General features: G+C 38.6%; 1 protein-coding gene and 1 long non-coding RNA gene across 4 annotated transcripts; both read left to right on the top strand.

Moving 5' to 3' along the window:
• The first annotated feature begins 182 nt into the window (after positions 1–182).
• Positions 183–13364, top strand: LOC112049547 (ribonuclease Z, mitochondrial). Of its 3 annotated transcripts, XM_024087482.2 has the most exons (16): positions 183–401; positions 494–662; positions 1549–1735; positions 2210–2331; positions 2577–2770; positions 3271–3356; positions 4072–4237; positions 4971–5106; positions 5527–5764; positions 6659–6804; positions 7902–8117; positions 8618–8760; positions 9567–9742; positions 10437–10629; positions 11677–11906; positions 12913–13364. In XM_024087482.2, the coding sequence occupies exons 2-16, from the start codon at positions 499–501 to the stop codon at positions 13255–13257; spliced, it is 2742 nt and encodes a 913-aa protein (XP_023943250.2). In that variant the 5' UTR covers positions 183–401; positions 494–498; the 3' UTR covers positions 13258–13364. The 3 variants fall into 3 exon arrangements, with proteins under 3 accessions (XP_023943250.2, XP_023943248.2, XP_023943247.2); XM_024087480.2 differs by having other exon boundaries at positions 183–662; positions 6674–6804; XM_024087479.2 differs by having other exon boundaries at positions 183–662.
• Positions 13365–15557: 2193 nt separating this feature from the next.
• Positions 15558–17087, top strand: LOC128198476 (uncharacterized). The gene is made up of 3 exons (XR_008251206.1): positions 15558–15718; positions 16119–16205; positions 16662–17087. It is a non-coding gene; the product is annotated as an uncharacterized LOC128198476 (long non-coding RNA).
• Positions 17088–17487: the final 400 nt, after the last annotated feature.

Raw genomic sequence — 17487 nt, 5'->3', positions numbered from 1 at the left:
TTCATTTTCCCATTTTATTAAAAATATTACATGAGCATCAATCGATTCTATTACAATTTATGAAGATAATAAAAATAATTCAACTTATTTATTTTATTTACATTTTTATTATAAAAGTATTATAATTTTTTATTACATGCTTTCTCTGTCTATGATTACATTCCTTCATAGACGTCAGCTAACGTCAATGTCAAAGTCAGCTGAAGAGTGAAGAAAACAAGAAAAGAAAACATTCGGCTGCGATAAAATTGAAAGTTCTAAATCTAAAAATGTGTCAATAATACCAAGAAATAAAATGTAAAAAATGATGTAAAATGTAAAGAAACAATAACATATTATAGTGAATAACAAAAGTAATGCTCGTAAAGTTTCGCACGATTTTCAATAACCTCAAAACACATGTACGGTAAACACAGTCTGTTTAGAAAAGTAGTTAGAATAAATAGCATACGCTGTTACACGAAAGAGAATAAGAAGCTGTTGGAATTTTTAGCCAACATGCCGAAGCCCAACTCTAGTAGGATAGCAGAGGCGCAACGCCAACGTCAACACATTTCCAAAAAGTCTGAGAAATATGCTCCCAGCACTGTGTATTTGCAAGTGTTGGGTTCTGGGGCAAGAGGTGCACCCAACGCTCTTTACCTATTCACAGATCAAAAGAGGTAAGTCTTTTATTAATGTTAGATAGGCTTTCGCTTGACTACATTCATGCCATATTGTACATTTAATTTATAGAAGCTATAAATTTAGCATACCATACAAGAACTTCAAAATATTAACAATAGTGCTTTTTTCAGATGACAAGTACATACTAGGGAATATTGAGGTAGTCAATTTACTAAGCAAAAATATATTTTAACCAGGTTGCAATATTATTTTTATTGGGTAAATAAACCACTTGAGATGATCCAAGTGTATTGCAACATAGTTGCATCATTATAAATAATATTTGAAAAAAAAAATAGAAAATAGAGTGAGAATTAGAATTATTATTAATTGAAATTAATTATTATAATTATTATTATAGCCTGACTATATATATATATATATATAAGTCAGTAAGTATAGGGTGTAAGGGGGAGGCTAGTACCAGTCTGTCTCCCCAATTGTCAACCTCACCTGCTCGTGGTGCACCCTGCAGATGTACCGACGAGGCTCTGGCGACCGACGAATGGCGGTATATCCGAGTTGCAATAATAATTACTTTTTTATTGCAACACATTATACAAATAGAAGAAACAAGTACTATTTTTACCTGACTGCATGTAGGTTTTTATTTATTCTGGTTTGGGCTATAGATAATAAATATGTTATGTTTGTCAATATGAAAATTTTATCTAAGGTTTACTTTATATATTTAAGTAAAATCCATTTCCATTTCAAATTTCAGCCAAATTGCTTCAGTAGCCACAGCGTAAAGGAGGAACAAACATACACACACAAACTTTCGCCTTTATAACATTAGTGTGATGAATTAATTGTAAAACTAAGTTTAATATATTTCTTACAGTTATTAATTTGAAAAAAAAATGTTTTATGAACTTATAGATACCTGTTCAACTGTGGAGAAGGTACTCAGAGGCTGGCACATGAACACAAAGTGAAATTGTCCAGACTTGATCACATCTTCATCACTAATAAGACCTGGAGGAATCTTGGTGGTCTACCAGGTCTCTCACTGACACTGCAAGATGTTGGTGTACCGAAGATTACACTGCATGGACCAGAAGGTTTGGTAGGTAGCAGGTTATGTAAATAAAACTAATACATAAATGATTTTGGTTTTTAGTATTAACTAGATGATCTGATAGGTTGCGTTTGGGGGAGTTGTAATAAAATTCAAAATATGAGGAAATGGTGTGACACTGAAAATATAGATATATCTATACTTGACTGCTGGGCAGATTGAGGTTTTCTTAATTGGTCCAGGTCTGACTGGTGGGAGGCTTCGGCCGTAGCTAGTTACCACCCTACTGACAAAGACGTACCACCATGCGATTTAGCATTCCGGTGCAGTGTAGAAAAGGGTGTGGATTTCCTAACAAGGTAGGATTAAAACAAAGGATTGTCTTATGTACCAAGTACTGGTCTTTATTGATTTCTGATATCAACTTGATGTTGAAATAATGACATCCTGTATGATTATATATTATTATAATGTTTATCATATTAGGTATCCTTTAATATAGTGAATGTAAAATTGTTTCAGGATGAATTATACAATGCAACCAGAAGGTTTGTTATAATGAAAGACATGAATGTTGTGATGGCAAAGTGCAACAGTTCCAAGGATTATGAGGACAGTGTGATGACTGTCAAATATGTCCTTATGTAAGTAAAAATTTTACTTTCCAACACTGAGAAACTAAAATAAACTTTTTTAACTAATTCAATTTAAATGAGTAGTTATCATTTAAATTTAATTCATTTCTTTTTTCCTTGTCTATGGGAGATCAGATCAGTAAATAACAACAAGAACTTGAGAAAACACAGTTATTTAGTAATCACAGACAGATACTTCAATTTTATTTTTATCATAATTGATAGTTGTATTGATAATAAGACTTCTGTCCTAGTGGAGCTCAAGACAACATCCTGTCGACTGAGCCCAAGCCAGCAAAGAAGCAAAAGCTTGAAGAGAAGACACCAGTAGAGTTTGAAGAGTTCATACACGACGACACAGACTATTACAAAAAAGAGACTGGGCGTGCACCAGATCATAGGAATAACCAAGTAAAGCCGAAACCAAAACCTAATAATTGTGATAAAGGTATTTGCTGGTTTTGATTGTTATTTTACATGTATTGTACCAACATGACAATAAAAAATTGATCCTGTTACTGTTAGTTCAGGTAACTCAAGTTCAGGTCTACTAGCTGACGATTTCACTCGCGTTTTAATCCCTATCAATATCTATTAGAAAAATTTAACAAAATCGGAACTTAAGACCCAGATATTACCCCTACAACCTTATATTTCACCTCATATATCGCAAATTTTACCTCTTGTTATCTATACTAATATTATCAAGCTGAAGAGTTTGTTTGTTTGTTTGTTTGTTTGATTGAACGCGCTAATCTCAGGAACTACTGGTCCGATTTGAAAAATTCTTTCAGTGTTAGATAGCCCATTTATTGAGGATTGATATATATCATCCCCGTATTCCTACGGGAACGGAAACCATGCGAGTGAAACCGCGCGGCGTCAGCTAGTATTAAGTATATCGGTATTATGAAATTGATATTTAGACACAATTTGTTTTACTTTCAGCTTACTTAAAGAAAAAGACAGAGAAGGTTCTGGAAGAACTTCAAAAACAGAACTGCTCAACTGTTGCTTACATCTGCATTTTGAAGGTAATACAATAAAATTAAAAACAAACTTCAGAAATACAAAAAATGTTTCTACTAAAGCATAAAGCGAAAATCAGAATTATATTCAAACTGCTCAGTATCTGTATATAAGCTGATCACTGTCTGAAAACAATGAATCTTCAAAAAATTCTCAGTAGGTAGATTATTCGTTTTTATTTTCTTCTGAAAAACTGTTTCTTGTGGTATTTATCTAAAATCATTTCTTGTAAAAAAATAATTTATCCAATATTAGGGCGACTAAGTAAAAGATATATCCTCATGCAAGCTGTTGTTAATCAATTAAAAAAATCAATATTTTAAACCAAATCAAATCCAATCGTTTATTTGCACAAAACATGTAAAAAGATGACAAAAAATAAAATAGTTTTCGCCTTACTATATTACTGAGAAAGTATATCATAATATTACAATAATTAGAACAATTAGCATTTTGTAGAAACCTTGTTGTAGGATCATTATAGTTGTAGTCCTACATCAAGTATATACATCAAGATAAACCATGCATAATCTATAAGAGAAACTTCATGTCATTTAAAGTAATAATAACTATTATTGAAACACAATGAAGAAAATACAAAATTAAAATGATGAAATGAATAAAAACCTAATATCTGTGATTCTAATTCTTTCGCTATTTTAAAATATGCTGATAGTTGTTTTATAAATAAAAAAAAATCTTTTTTTTTATTGTTTTCAGAAGCGCTTAGGTACACTAGACCTGGAGAAATGTGTGGAGTTTGGTGTGAAGCCAGGCCCTTTGTTGGGGCAGCTGAAAAGCGGCCATGATGTGCTGTTGCCAGATGGAAAAATTGTTCTATCCAAAGATGTGAAAACTCCAGATGACCCTGGCCCTGTATTTATTGGTAAGAGACAATCCCTTAGACGCTGTGAATGCTGGTCACTTGACGTGTAGTGATTACTAAGCCCATGGTCAATTGCAGCACCAAACCACCATGTTTATCCTTCCCATAAATAATTGTATGTATGGAAACAATACAGATGGAAATTGGTTCCACAATTTGAATGTGCCTGGAAGAACCAATTTAGTTGTGGCAATTAAATAAATATCAAGTGGTTGTTGAATTCCATCCAGGTGGGAATGGAATCTATTTGCCACAAGGTACATTCACCACTAAAGAGTTGATAAAACATCAAGGTCAAACAACTCTACAATTCTTAAGTCTTTAATCTCTCTCTTTCTCTCCGAACTTCTCTCGAGAGAGTCTCCTGTACTGAGAGAGGCCTGTACTTGAACATTAAATTTGTTTAAGGCTAATGATTATGAGTATTCCTTTGTATCTCTCTTAATTTTCTTTTTTACACTCTTTATATTGGCTTCACTTGTAACTATGTAAGAAAATCAAATCTTGGAAACTTAATTTTACCCACTTCCCGGTCTTCGACTAGGATGGAATTTTGCACACGCTCTGAGTTCTTATGACAAAACATGACTAGCTATGAAACATCATTACAAATCCAATATAGCGGCCTCCCCAAAGTGGCGGTGGTTGTTTGAAATTCACCCCCATGATATGGATATCAAATGAAATGGTTTGCTGTCAGGAATACGAAAAAAACAGTCTCAATTGTTTGCAGTGCTCGAAGTGCAAGACCTAACGAACTTCAACGAGGCGGAGTTCTCTGCGCATTTCGACGACGGCAAGAACCCGCGCGAGAACATCCCTACTGTCATAGTGCACTACACACCGCCGCACATTGTCAGCCATCCGACGTAAGTTGCTGCTTTATTAACCCCCCACACAAACAGAGGGGTGTTGTATGTTTGACGTGTCTGTATGTATGTATGTGTCTGTCTGTCTGTCTGTATGTATGTCTGTCTGTCTGTCTGTCCAGAGGCGTCTTTACCTATGGTGCAGGGGGTGCGTTGGCGTAAGATGGAAGCGGGCTAACTTGTTAGGAGGAGGATGAAATTCCACACCCCTTTCGGATTCTACACGGCATCGTACCGGAACGCTAAATCGCTTGGCGGTACGTCTTCCAGCGAGACCTGGACCAATTAAGAAAATCTCAGTCGTCCCAGCCGGGGATCGAACCCAGAACCTCCGTTTTATAAATCCACCGCGCATACCACTGCGCCACGGAGGCCGTCAAAAACCATTCGTCATACCTAGTCATCGTCCCCATTCTGCAGCTATCGCGCGTTCATGGCCAAGTTCGGGCCGACGCCGCGGCACGTGGCGATGAACAGCCAGAACTCGTGCCTGGGCTCGGAGGCGGTGCACCGCACGCAGCACCGGCTGCACCTGCTGCACGCGGACATGTTCCCGCTGCTGCGCGACGCGAGCGTGCCCGCGCTGTGGACGCCGGGCGCGGCGCCACACGCCGACTCGCCCGAGCGGCTGAAGGCGTTGGAGGAGCTCAAGAATAAGGTAACTGATAACGCCAGTATTGGATTTGCCTGTAAGCTATAGCTGGGCAAATTCGTTCGTAACACTCCCGATGGTCTGCGTGGGCCGGGAGGATAGTTTTAAAAATATCTGTTTATAAGAATCAGGAAATATATAAGAGGAAGTCTGAAGGTGGCGTCAGTGACAGAAAAATTGAGGAGTAGAAGGTTAGCTTGGTATGGACATGTAATGCGTAGAGAGGAAAGTCATATTACTAGAAAAATGTTGAATGTGCAAGTGGAAGGTCATAAGAGGAGAGGAAGGCCAAAGAAGAGATGGTTGGATTGTGTGAAAGAGGACATGTGTGTAAAAGGAGTGGATGATGAGTTGACGAGTAATAGAGAATACGAATGGAAAAGATTGACATATTTTTCCGACCCCACTTAAGTGGGATAAGGGTAAGGAGATGATGATGAAGAATCAGGAAATACGACATCTGGACCTGTATCCCTGTAGCATGCCTCTTACAGTTCAAAAATTATAAAATGCATGGGGGAATGACATTCCTTATCAACAGGTCACGTGATCAAGTTATCAATCGGTTCTGTCATTCCCATATATTTTTTTAGTTTTCGAAGTGTTAGAATTTGTGAATGAGAATCAATTTGTCAAATATGATATGTTAACTTGCTTCCAGCTTGTGGTGGTTCGCTAAATAATTCAACACATCCTGTCTGTCTCATGTTGGATATAACAATGCATGCTTGACTTGTTTTCTTGCATATTAAATATGTCAACACATCCTGACTTGGTTTGTCACATGCTGCATATGCTTGACTTGTCGGATCCTGGATATGGCAACGTATGCTTGGCTTGCTACTGGTTATTGCTGGGTTCGTATACACTGGGTGTGGCGACAGGCAACGTGTTTTATAGATCGCGGTGGCACAGTTCCAGAATCTCATTAGGATGGAGGGCGCGAGCGGCGGAGACGCGGCGCTGAGCGACGGGGACAAACTCGAGCTGGTGTCGGCGCGAACTCTCACTACCTTCCATTTGCGACCGAAGAAGGAACTTGATAGGTAAGATCTGTTCATCATGTCAGTCGATGGACGTCCACTGCAGGACATAGGCCTTTTGTAGGGACTTCCAAACATTACGATACTGAGCCGCCTGCATCCATCGAATCCCTGCGACTCGCTTGATGTCGTCAGTCCTGGGGAGTCGACCAACACATCACCAACGTAGCAATAAAGATATTTTCTTTCTTTCTTTCATTTTCTAGTACGGGATCGCCATTGCAGCACCTTGGGATCCCAACGTCTATTAATTGATGTACATTTTATAGATTTCGCGCTACGCATTAATTTAATTACAGTAGGGTTGTAGCCGTGATAGCCCAGTGGATAATTATGACCTTTGCCTCCGATTCCGGAAGGTGTAGGTTCCAATCCTGTCTGGGGCATGCACTTCCAACTTTTCACTTGTGTGCATTTTAAGAAATTAAATATCACGTGTCTCAAATGGTGAATTAAAACATCGTGACGAAACTTATATAACAGAGAATTTTCTTAATTCTCTATGTGTGTTAAGTCTGCCAATCCGCATTGGAGCAGCGTGCTATTGGCCTAGCCCCTCTCATTCTGAGAGGAGACTCGAGCTCAGCAGTGAGCCGAATATGGGTTGATGACGTGAATATGGGTTGATGACGTATTATATTGGTTATACCTTACTAAATTAAAAAGTTTTATTCAACGCTGGTGTCGTAGAACGAAACGTACCTATGTAATCAATGGCTGACTTTTGACTCAATCCCTGTCTTATTCTACTTATACACCTCTATCTGTATCTTCTTAACAGTGAACGAATTTTCAAATTGCTTCTGTACTTCTGGAGCCTATGCATTACATACAAACAATCAAATCTTTTCTCTTTATAATATTAGTATAGATATATACAAATATATAATTGAAAACCCTCACATTTATTAATTTCAAGTATTTTTAAGTAATTTCCAGTAGGTACACAATGTTAATAATATTTTAACAGAGACCAATAGGTAGTCAACACCTGCCTGTCTTTGGTTGCTAAGCAACGGTTTGTTAGTAAACGGTATTTGCTGGATTCGGCTATAGTATAGTTGAGTAGTAGAGTAGTAACGATGTTTAATTGTACACAGGTCGTCCGAGCCGAAGCTCCACATACAAGACTACATCCAAGAGACAATGGGCGCGGATGGGTTTGTAGCCAGCTTGGAGAAGTTCCGCAGCCTCGCGGACAGCGCGCGTTACGCTAAGAGCAACTCGGAGGAGTATCCTCGGGTGGTGTTCCTGGGAACCGGGTCCTGCATACCCAGCAAGACGAGGAACACTAGCGCCATTGTGATACATGTCGAGTATGTACCTTTATCCATTAAACTAGACTGACTTTAACTTGTTTTCCTGGGCACCGGGTCCTGCATACCCACCAAGACAAAGAACACTAGGCCGCTGGTGTACATGTCGAGTACGTACCTTTATTTATTAAACTTTACTTGTGTTCCTGGGTACCAGGTCCTGCATACCCAGAAGGAACACTAGCGCCATTGTGATACATGTCGAGTATGTACTTTTGTCCATTAAACAAGATTGACTTTAACTTGTGTTCTGTGGACTGGGTCTTGCATACCCAGCAAGATGAGGAACACTAGCGCCATTGTGATACATGTCGAGTATGTACCTTTATCCATTAAACGAGACTGACTTTAACTTGTGTTCCTGGGGACCGGGTCCTGCATACCCAGCAAGACGAGGAACACTAGCGTTATTGTTGTACATGTCGAGTATGTATCTTTATTTTTAAACTAATATTGTATCTTAAAAGTAATATTGTACTGATCCATGAATGTATCTCCAGTGAGCACCGGTCCATCCTGCTGGACTGTGGCGAGGGCACGTTCGGGCAGCTGGTACGCTTCTACGGCACCAAGCAAGTCAACCACTTCCTGAGGAAGCTGAAAGCTATCTACATATCGCATCTCCATGCCGACCACCATATTGGTTTGTATTATTTAATTTATATACTATCATTAATTGGTCCAGGTCTGGCTGGTGGGAGGCTGCGGCCCTGGTTAGTTTTTTTTTTTTTTATAATTTACAAGTAAGCCCTTGACTACAATGTCACCTGATGGTAAGTGATGATGCAGTTTAAGATGGAAGCGGGCTAACTTGTTGGGAGGAGGATGAAAATATACACCCCTTTTCGGTTTCTACACGACATCATAACGGAACGCTAAATCGCTTCGCGATACCTCTTTGTCGGTTGGGTGGTAACTAGCCACGGCCGACCAGCCAGACCTGGAAGAAAATCTCAATCGACCCAGCCGGGGATCGAATCCAGGACCTCCGTTTTGTCAATCCACCACGCATACCACTGCGCCACGGAGGCCGTCAAAGTTACCACCCTACCGGCAAAGACTTTGATATCGGCAGATATCCACTGAGCTATCACGACTCACTATATCTTATGTATTGTTTATTATTTATTAGTATTAGGTAACATTACAAGCCGTGATAGTCCAGTGGATAGGACCTCTGCCTCTGCCTCCGATTCCGACCTCCAACTTTTCAGTTGTGTGCATTTTAAGAAATTAAATATCACGTGTCTCAAACTGTGAAGGAAAACACCGTGAAGAAACCTGCATACCATAGAATTGTCTCAGTTCTATGCGTGTGTGAAGTCTGCCAATCCACATTGGGCCAGCGTAGTGGACTATTGGCCTAACCCCTCTCATTCTAAAAGGAGACTCGAGCTCAGCAGTGAGCTGAATATGGGTTGATAATGATGAGGTAACATTAACGCGCAGGTTTGATCGGAGTACTGCAAGCTCGACGGCAGGCGTTTGAAGAGTTGGAGTCAAACAAGCCAATGAAGCCTGTGTACCTGCTGGCTCCGGGGCAGATAGTCACGTGGCTGTCCATATATGACCACCAGTTTGAGCCCATCCGAGACGACTTCACACTTATACCTAATCAGAGTTTGGTAAGTCCAAGAACTAACCCTTTATTTATTTATTTATTTATTTAGGAAAATCTACCGTTAATACATTAAAATCATGCTTACATTTAATTACAATTTTAGGTTATATCAATGCTTAACTATTTAAAAGATTTTCACAACATTCACAATTTTTTTTCAGAGTATATGTAATGTCATTAGTTTCTTAGCTACAACGTTATGTAATATATTCTAATCTAATCTACAAAAAGTATAAGTATATAAGTAATTTAATTTATAACAAATATACAAAAAGTATATAACAATAACTAATTTAATGTATTTAGTTTAGTAACTAGCCCATTTAGGTACAGCTCAATAGGTTCTGCATCAGGCTTGTAGTAGTAAGTATTGAGGTTTTCTTTGTTCCTAGAAATTCTCGGCCAGAGATGTGAAGTTACAGTTCTATGCTTCCATGTCTCGTGGAGCAGGAGTTAAAGCTTTGGTCTGGTCATTATAAAGAACACATTTGATCATGATAATATTTTTACCTCTATAGCTTGGCAAATTCGTTCGTAACACTCCCAATAGTTCGCGCGGGCTGGGAGGGGGGACTACATACCCCACGCAGTCCTATCCCCCCGTCGCCCGCATATCATGGGAGTGTCATCTATAGCGAGGCAGGTCTAATAATAAGTAATCGGTCTGAGTCTGGGCTTAAATGATTCTTATTTTGCAGCTCGCGTCAAACTTCGACAACCCAAACCCGGAGCTGACGTCAGCAGTGCTGGCCAGCATGGGCGTGCAAGACATCAAGACGTGCCTCGTGTCACACTGCCCCAACGCCTTCGGGGTGGCGATAGACGTGAACCAGTCCTACAAGGTCACGTACTCTGGTGACACCATACCTTGCGACGAGCTTGTTAAGATTGGTGAGTGAAGAAATTTTTTTTTATTCAGAATACACTTGCGCTATGTACATAATACTTCTCAATACTAAATACTTGTTAAGTAAACCATGTTAGACTAAGCATTCAGCATGGAATAAGATGTTGACCAATGTTGACCACAATAATAAGAACATACAAGAAAATTGGTTAAGGAGGCCGAGAGCCACAAAAGGTTGTTGCGACAAAGGAAGAAGAAGAAGACTTGAGCATTGACTACAATCTGGCCTAATGGAAGGCAATACAGAAGTTTAGGTTGGAGCGCGCTTGCCTTGAAGATGCCTACTAACTTTTGCCTTGAAGGGTACAAATGGTAAGTGTTTACAAACACATAAGCCGGAAGGGTATTCTACATCTTCGCTGTTCTGTGATAGAATGGAGATGGAGAGAGTAAATTGAAGAAAAGGAAAATTACTGGCCCCAGCCTAAACGCGTCGTCCATATCAGATTTAGTATACCAAGCAACGTGATCACTTCGACGTGTTGTTTGATATCACACATGAAGTCTGATCGCCACCGTACACCGAGATGATTTTCTTAGTCGTCCTTGGATATACTGTACGAGTGCCTCCATAGTGTGATGGAGAGAGTATTTTGTGGGGACGTAACAGATCTTTAGTATAAAATTATCATTGTGTAGGACAGCTTTCGGTACCTAACTACCTTTTCTAATATAGAACTTGCTGCAGGAGGAACTTGGTTTAATTCAGAAGATTTCTTCATGATTCAATGATTTGTTTAGGTGTTCTTTTTTTATGAAATAGAATATTATTTCAATAATTGCTGAATATTACGTAATATAATCATATCGATTGACTGACAACTATATCTACTGGAGTTCACAGAATAAACGAATGGAATTACAAATTATGATTTATTAATGCAGTGTCTGATACAACAAAACACCAACAAAGCTTTTGTTGTTGAACAAACTTTTTTTTTAAAGATTTATCATAATCAAGATCTAACTTGTAGATAATAAAAAAAAACCGAAATACAAAAGCTGATGATGTTTTTTTTATAAAATTCCAGGTAAAGACTCAACGCTTCTAATCCACGAAGCGACAATGGAGGACGAGTTGTCCGACGAGGCGCGCATCAAGATGCACTCGACCACGTCGCAGGCCATCGACGTGGGCAAGCGCATGGGCGCGCAGTACACGGTGCTGACGCACTTCAGCCAGCGGTACGCGCGCCTGCCGCGCCTCAACGCGCACATACTCAACGACAATAGCGTCGGGATCGCCTTTGACAACATGCAGGTGTGTGTTACATAGTGTTTTAGGGTTCCGTATAGTCAACAAGGAACCTTTAGTTTCGTCATGTCTGTCTGTCCTTCCGAAGTTTAGCTCGGAGACTATTACTACTAGAAAGGTAGAAAAGTGGGAAGCGCATGAACGTCAAGTACACGGTGCTGACGCATTTCAGTCAACGGTACGCGCCTCAACGCACATACTCAACGACAATAGCGTCGGGATCGCCTTGGACAACATGCAGGTGTGTGGTATATCTTTTTAAGGTTCCGTAGTTAACAAGTGTTACGAGGTTTAATGCGTTGTATTAACATTCATTATTTATATTATTATTTGTACAGAATTGTTGCAACAGTAATGATATAAATAAGAGGGTATTTAATGACTTTAGCTTAGTTGTTTGTTAGGCAGCGTGCACGCCGTCACGCTGCTAGTTGCGTTGGTGAATTTGTGCTATAATGTTTTATTGTAATTATTGGTCGTAAATTGTTTAATGTGGGCATGGAGAACATGTCGGGCAGGGGAGGTGAGTGTCAAGGTCCCAAGTCCGACCTGGTCGAGGTGTTTCCTCTATCACAAAATAATACCCGTAACGTCATACAAAAAACCTTTATAGCTTCTCCGTGTCTGTCTGTCTGTTTCATTATATCATTTGATGAATCATTAAAGAATATTGTGGGTATGTTTACATTATTTTTTGATTTACGGATCTGTTTGTGAAATGTTCGAAAAGCGTTCATTATTATTTTTAAAATCATCAACCAAAAACCAGTATTACACACTACAACTGACGTACAACTGAGGAACAGTCGGATACTCTAGATTTCGCACGGCCCGTTAATTCCCCCTCCAACTGGTCAGAAAATACTCTGTTTAGGAATGGGTACGGTAATAGCCTCTAGTAGGCGGCGAACCACGACCTCTCGTTGCAAAGTCCGACCTTTACCGTTGAGCAAATAGAATGAGTTTCGTCATTGGTCGTTAAAACCAACCAAATTTTAAATTCCTATTTCAGATTACAACGAGCGACTTAGAACTCCTCCCTCACATGTACGCACCGTTGCAGCTGATGTTCGCGGAACATTGCGTCGAAATGGAACTAAAGGCGCAAAACAGGGCGCGTCAGAAGCAACGGACAGCTTCCCCAACCATGCCCTCTTCCGGTAGCATTCAGAACCATACCACAGATAATAACATGAACATAGACAACACAGATAACATAACCACTGATTTACAACACACCACAGATAGTAATTCAACTGTCACTGGAAAAAATGATGACGCAATTTTTACAGATGCAAATGCAACAGATTCAAAAGGAAAACATAGACAAAATATAACAGATAACTGTGTTAGATAGTGACGTCACACTTGCGTATTTAGTTTTGCCGTAATGTTTTAATGTAATCGTTTATCGATTGTTCACAAAACTGTGTTATATTGCTTTTTAGTTTTCAGTTTAGTTTTTTGTTTTAATACAAAAGTGGTTTTCGTTAATGTTTTTCAAAAAACATCTGTTTAGGTTACATCATGTACTTAGTTTAAGTATCAAGTAGGTAGAATAATGTTACGTTATTATTTAAGTATTAAAAAGTTAATTTATTTGGTATTTTTACTTCATACACATTGATTCATTTAAATTTTGCAGTTAATTTCGTAACTGTATGAATATATTCGTGATTCATATATCAATTAAAATTACACATGATTAGCTTATTATTGTAACTATACTAAAGTTATGTAATTAAAAATTTAGTTTTGAAACTGTAGTTTTCGTAATTACCTTATTAACGATTCTTCTTATTCTTCTTATGAATAATCTTAGTAAGTATTTTCCTAAATTTTTAGTATTTTACAGTAACAGTTTTACAGTTACTAATACAAAACTTGCTGCAGTTCTAGAGACGCTAGTCTGCATGTTATAGAGAGATTTTGGTGGTAATTCTTTCGCACCCATTTCTACGGTGTACCACCCTACCGGCAAAGGCATATCGCCAAGCGATTTAACGTTCCGTTACGATGTGTAGAAACGGAAAGGTTTTTCATCCTCCTTCTTACAAGTTAGCCCGCTTCCATCTTAGATTGAAACATCACTTACCATCAGGTGAGATTGTAGTCAAGGGCTAAATTGTAAAGAATAAATAAAAGAAGTCTGGCCCTGTAGAGGCCCTGATATTGATAGGACCAAGATCCTAAGATAGCTTTCATAAAATGAGGTTTGTTTGCCTATTGCAGGCTCTCCTTCTACGAGTAGATGATCATATTTTTAATGTAAAGTATACAATTTTAGCACTGACATTAAGAAAGCGATCGCCATCTTGCCATACTCCGGTGTCTATGGCCAAAGGACTTAGCAATTGCGGCTATAGAAACAGTTACACATCCAGTTAGTTCAAACAATTTTTCTACTATTATACCTAGTGTTGGCATACAAAAAAAAAACGTTAATTTTTCATGACAATTTTTTTTGTAAATCAAATGTTTTCCGTAAATACCTGCATATCACATGTGCTGGAAACGTTTTGCTTAGTTTTAGCTTTGGTCGCCACTATAACAATGTGAATTTGACCGTTACAATATTTCACTACTGATTCGATTAACGTATCTGCCATATATAATAAGTATGTTCAAATTCCTAGATTATTTTATTTAAAGTAGGCTTAAAGTTTCTAAATGAATAATTCGTTCCCTATTTAACGGTAGTGCCTCGTTGGCCTATGTTATTTCGGATTATTAAGCCTTGGACTCTTGGTCCTGGTAAGGGCTATTAAATATTGAGTTTTTCTTCTGAGAAATTGACAGTAAAAATTATAATCTCGAAGTTGGGAAAGTTAAAGGTCACACCTGCTCAAGGTAGAAACTGCACCTGAAAGTAGAGACTGAAATCGGCCGGCAAATTTAAAAAAATCTAAGGACTACGCAAAAATCGCACAAACAACAACCTATGTAAAAAAATCATAGCAAGTATCAAACTGAGTTATTCTAATAGTTGCATTATAATTTTGGGAGTGCGGTCCAATATTTTTTAAATTTGACTATTTCAGTCACTAGAGTCCATTTCCTGAAAGAAGTCCCGCGACTAAAATTGATAGCGCCTTACACATATGACAATAGGACCGTCATTACGAAATGACAATGAGCGCTATTATGACATTAGCTCGGAAAGGACTATACTTTCAGTAGTCAAATTCTAGTAGTCAAGATTGACCTTGTCGTTTATGTAGAAAAACCTTTGTAGATTTAAGATATGAAAGAAGCAGCGCCGACCACAAGAGGTCGGAGTGCCGCAGCAAATCCTGTTCATCCAATAAAAGTACTAAGCGAACTTCCTCAAGTAAGTTGTAACACGATTTTTACTAACAGTGGAATTGATAGACGTTGCAGGGGCACCCACAGGGGACCATTCACACGTTGAGTGTCGAATTCTCTAACGCATAGGAGTTTAAATTCGACAGTCAGCTGACGAACGATCTCCTGGAAGCGCCTCCTCAACGTCTATGAATTCCACTGATAATTCGACACTCAGCGGCTGAACGATCCCCTGGGGGCACTCCCACATGGTCTTTGAATTCCACTGTAAGATTTTCTAGGTTTGTATTATATATAGTCAGGGATCCGTAGAAATTTTTGTACAACTGATTACTATCAACTAAATTTTTCGGGAGTAGCTTCATCTCGATGAGACGATCAACTTTTTTATTTACGAAAATTCTTGATTCTGGTAGCTATAAATTAGAATTTAAGATAAATAATATTTCTAGAATCACCAAAAAGCGGCAGTGCATCACAATCGCTTGACAGATCTCGTCAAACTAGAACGCGTAAGTTATTTTTTAGTTATTTTTGTTTGTCAGGGGCGTAGTTAGGTTTGGGCAAAATGGGCCCCGCCCAAGGCCTCGCGTGCCTTTGCGGCGGCTTCGGCGGTTTTGGCTTAGTTATTTTTTTTTTAAAACAGGTACTGAAAGAACGGTACCTTGCTGTTACCACCATCTAAGTCTAGATTAATGCACGTTACACCACTATACTTTGCATTTATTTGTATGCATACAGTGTATTTATCTAATTAAATATATAAAGCCAGCCAGTTTTTCACTGTAAATCAATTGACCCATACCTGTTCCGTTGACTATAAAGCTTCATACTATATAATTATTTGTGAAATGCCTTAAAGTTATGCAGAATATATTTTATCTAAAATAGTTAAAATATTACTCTCTCCAGCTCGTTCATCAAGCGAATCATCAGATCTTGGGAAGCGGCTTACGCAGAGGACAAACTCATTGCCGACTAGAAGTTGTGTCGTTGACAGTAAATACTTTTATCTACTTCGACATTATCATTGTAGCTTACATCAACACTTCTACACTAATATTATAGAGGAAAGATTTGTATTTTTGTATGTAATGTATAAGCTTAAAAACTACTAGACCGATTAAAAAAATTCCGTAACTAATATAAAGCTGCGTTATCATCGAGTAACATAGGCTATATTTTGCCCCAATATACGGGAATGGGAACTACGCGGGTGAAACCGCGAGGTTCTGCTAGTGTTCAAAAACTTTTCAGCTCGCAAGGGTGCCGATATGCATGCCCCTTTGTAGATGTAATGATGTAGAGAAATGTAGTTATTTTAAATGAAATACCACCTATACTTTCCATTTGTCTATGCGTTAAGTATCATTACACACGATGTTGTGTTAGCACGTATAGCTAACTGCAAAGTTTTACTTTTTTACCTACCAACTCATATTAATAAATTTTCAGCTCGCTCCAAAACACTAAATTCAACTACTGCAAAATGTCTTCCCGACGTGACCGCCCACGTTCTTGTCAACAATAAAAATTCAAAAGGCGGCCTAAAACGTCCACTTGCTGCTTCTATAGGTTTGTGAATTTTTGTCATAAATCTATTGTGTTTGCTGAGTCATGAAGTATCTTTTTATAGGTAGGTAATATACCTATGATATATGACTATTGTCATAACCAGTCTTCACATTGGGTTTCTTTAGAGGGGGCTTTGATTGGTAACATTCTAAGAGAAGATTCTGCTTCCGTTCTATGTTCGCATAGATCTTTTGAACTGTTCAACGGATATAAATGCAGTTTTCAGCAATAGATAGACCGATGGAAGAGAAAGTTTTATATGTATACAAGTATACACACACATACAAAAAATGTATCAGAGATTTAAAAAACGGAGCGGAGGCGTAGTCATAATATTAGACACTAGCGGACGCCCGCGACTTCGTCTGCGTGAAACCCTACTACTACCCTACCCCTACCACTACCCTATCCTTACCCTACCACTACCCTAACCCTACCCTATCCTTACTGTACCCCTATGGTAGGGACCATGCGACGGCGACGGAAGCTTAAAAATGGAGTAACTTCTCCCGTTTTCTCAACATTTCCTTTCACTGCTCTGCTCCTATTGACGGTAGCGTGATAAAAAGTATACTTTAACCTGCCCAGAAGTATGAAGAATAATTGTACCAAGATTTGTTAAAATCTGTCGAGTAGTTTTTGTTTCTATAAAGAACATACAGACAGACAGACAGACAAAAATTTTACTGATTGCATTTTTGGCATC

This window comes from Bicyclus anynana, chromosome 11 (genome assembly GCF_947172395.1).
Source record: "Bicyclus anynana chromosome 11, ilBicAnyn1.1, whole genome shotgun sequence".
NCBI classification, from domain to species: Eukaryota; Metazoa; Arthropoda; class Insecta; order Lepidoptera; family Nymphalidae; genus Bicyclus; species Bicyclus anynana.
The sequence above is the reverse complement of the archived record's forward strand: the minus strand, read 5'-3'. Positions and strand labels throughout refer to the sequence as shown.

What these genes read in the sequence shown, in the direction of transcription:
- LOC112049547 (XM_024087479.2), top strand. Translation starts at nt 400, where the DNA reads ATGTACGGTAAACACAGTCTGTTTAGAAAAGTAGTTAGAATAAATAGC. An exon ending in CTTACATCTGCATTTTGAAG is followed by an intron (nt 3,357 to 4,071) that starts GTAATACAATAA and finishes TATTGTTTTCAG; the next exon opens with AAGCGCTTAGGTACACTAGA. An exon ending in TTATACCTAATCAGAGTTTG is followed by an intron (nt 9,743 to 10,436) that starts GTAAGTCCAAGA and finishes CTTATTTTGCAG; the next exon opens with CTCGCGTCAAACTTCGACAA.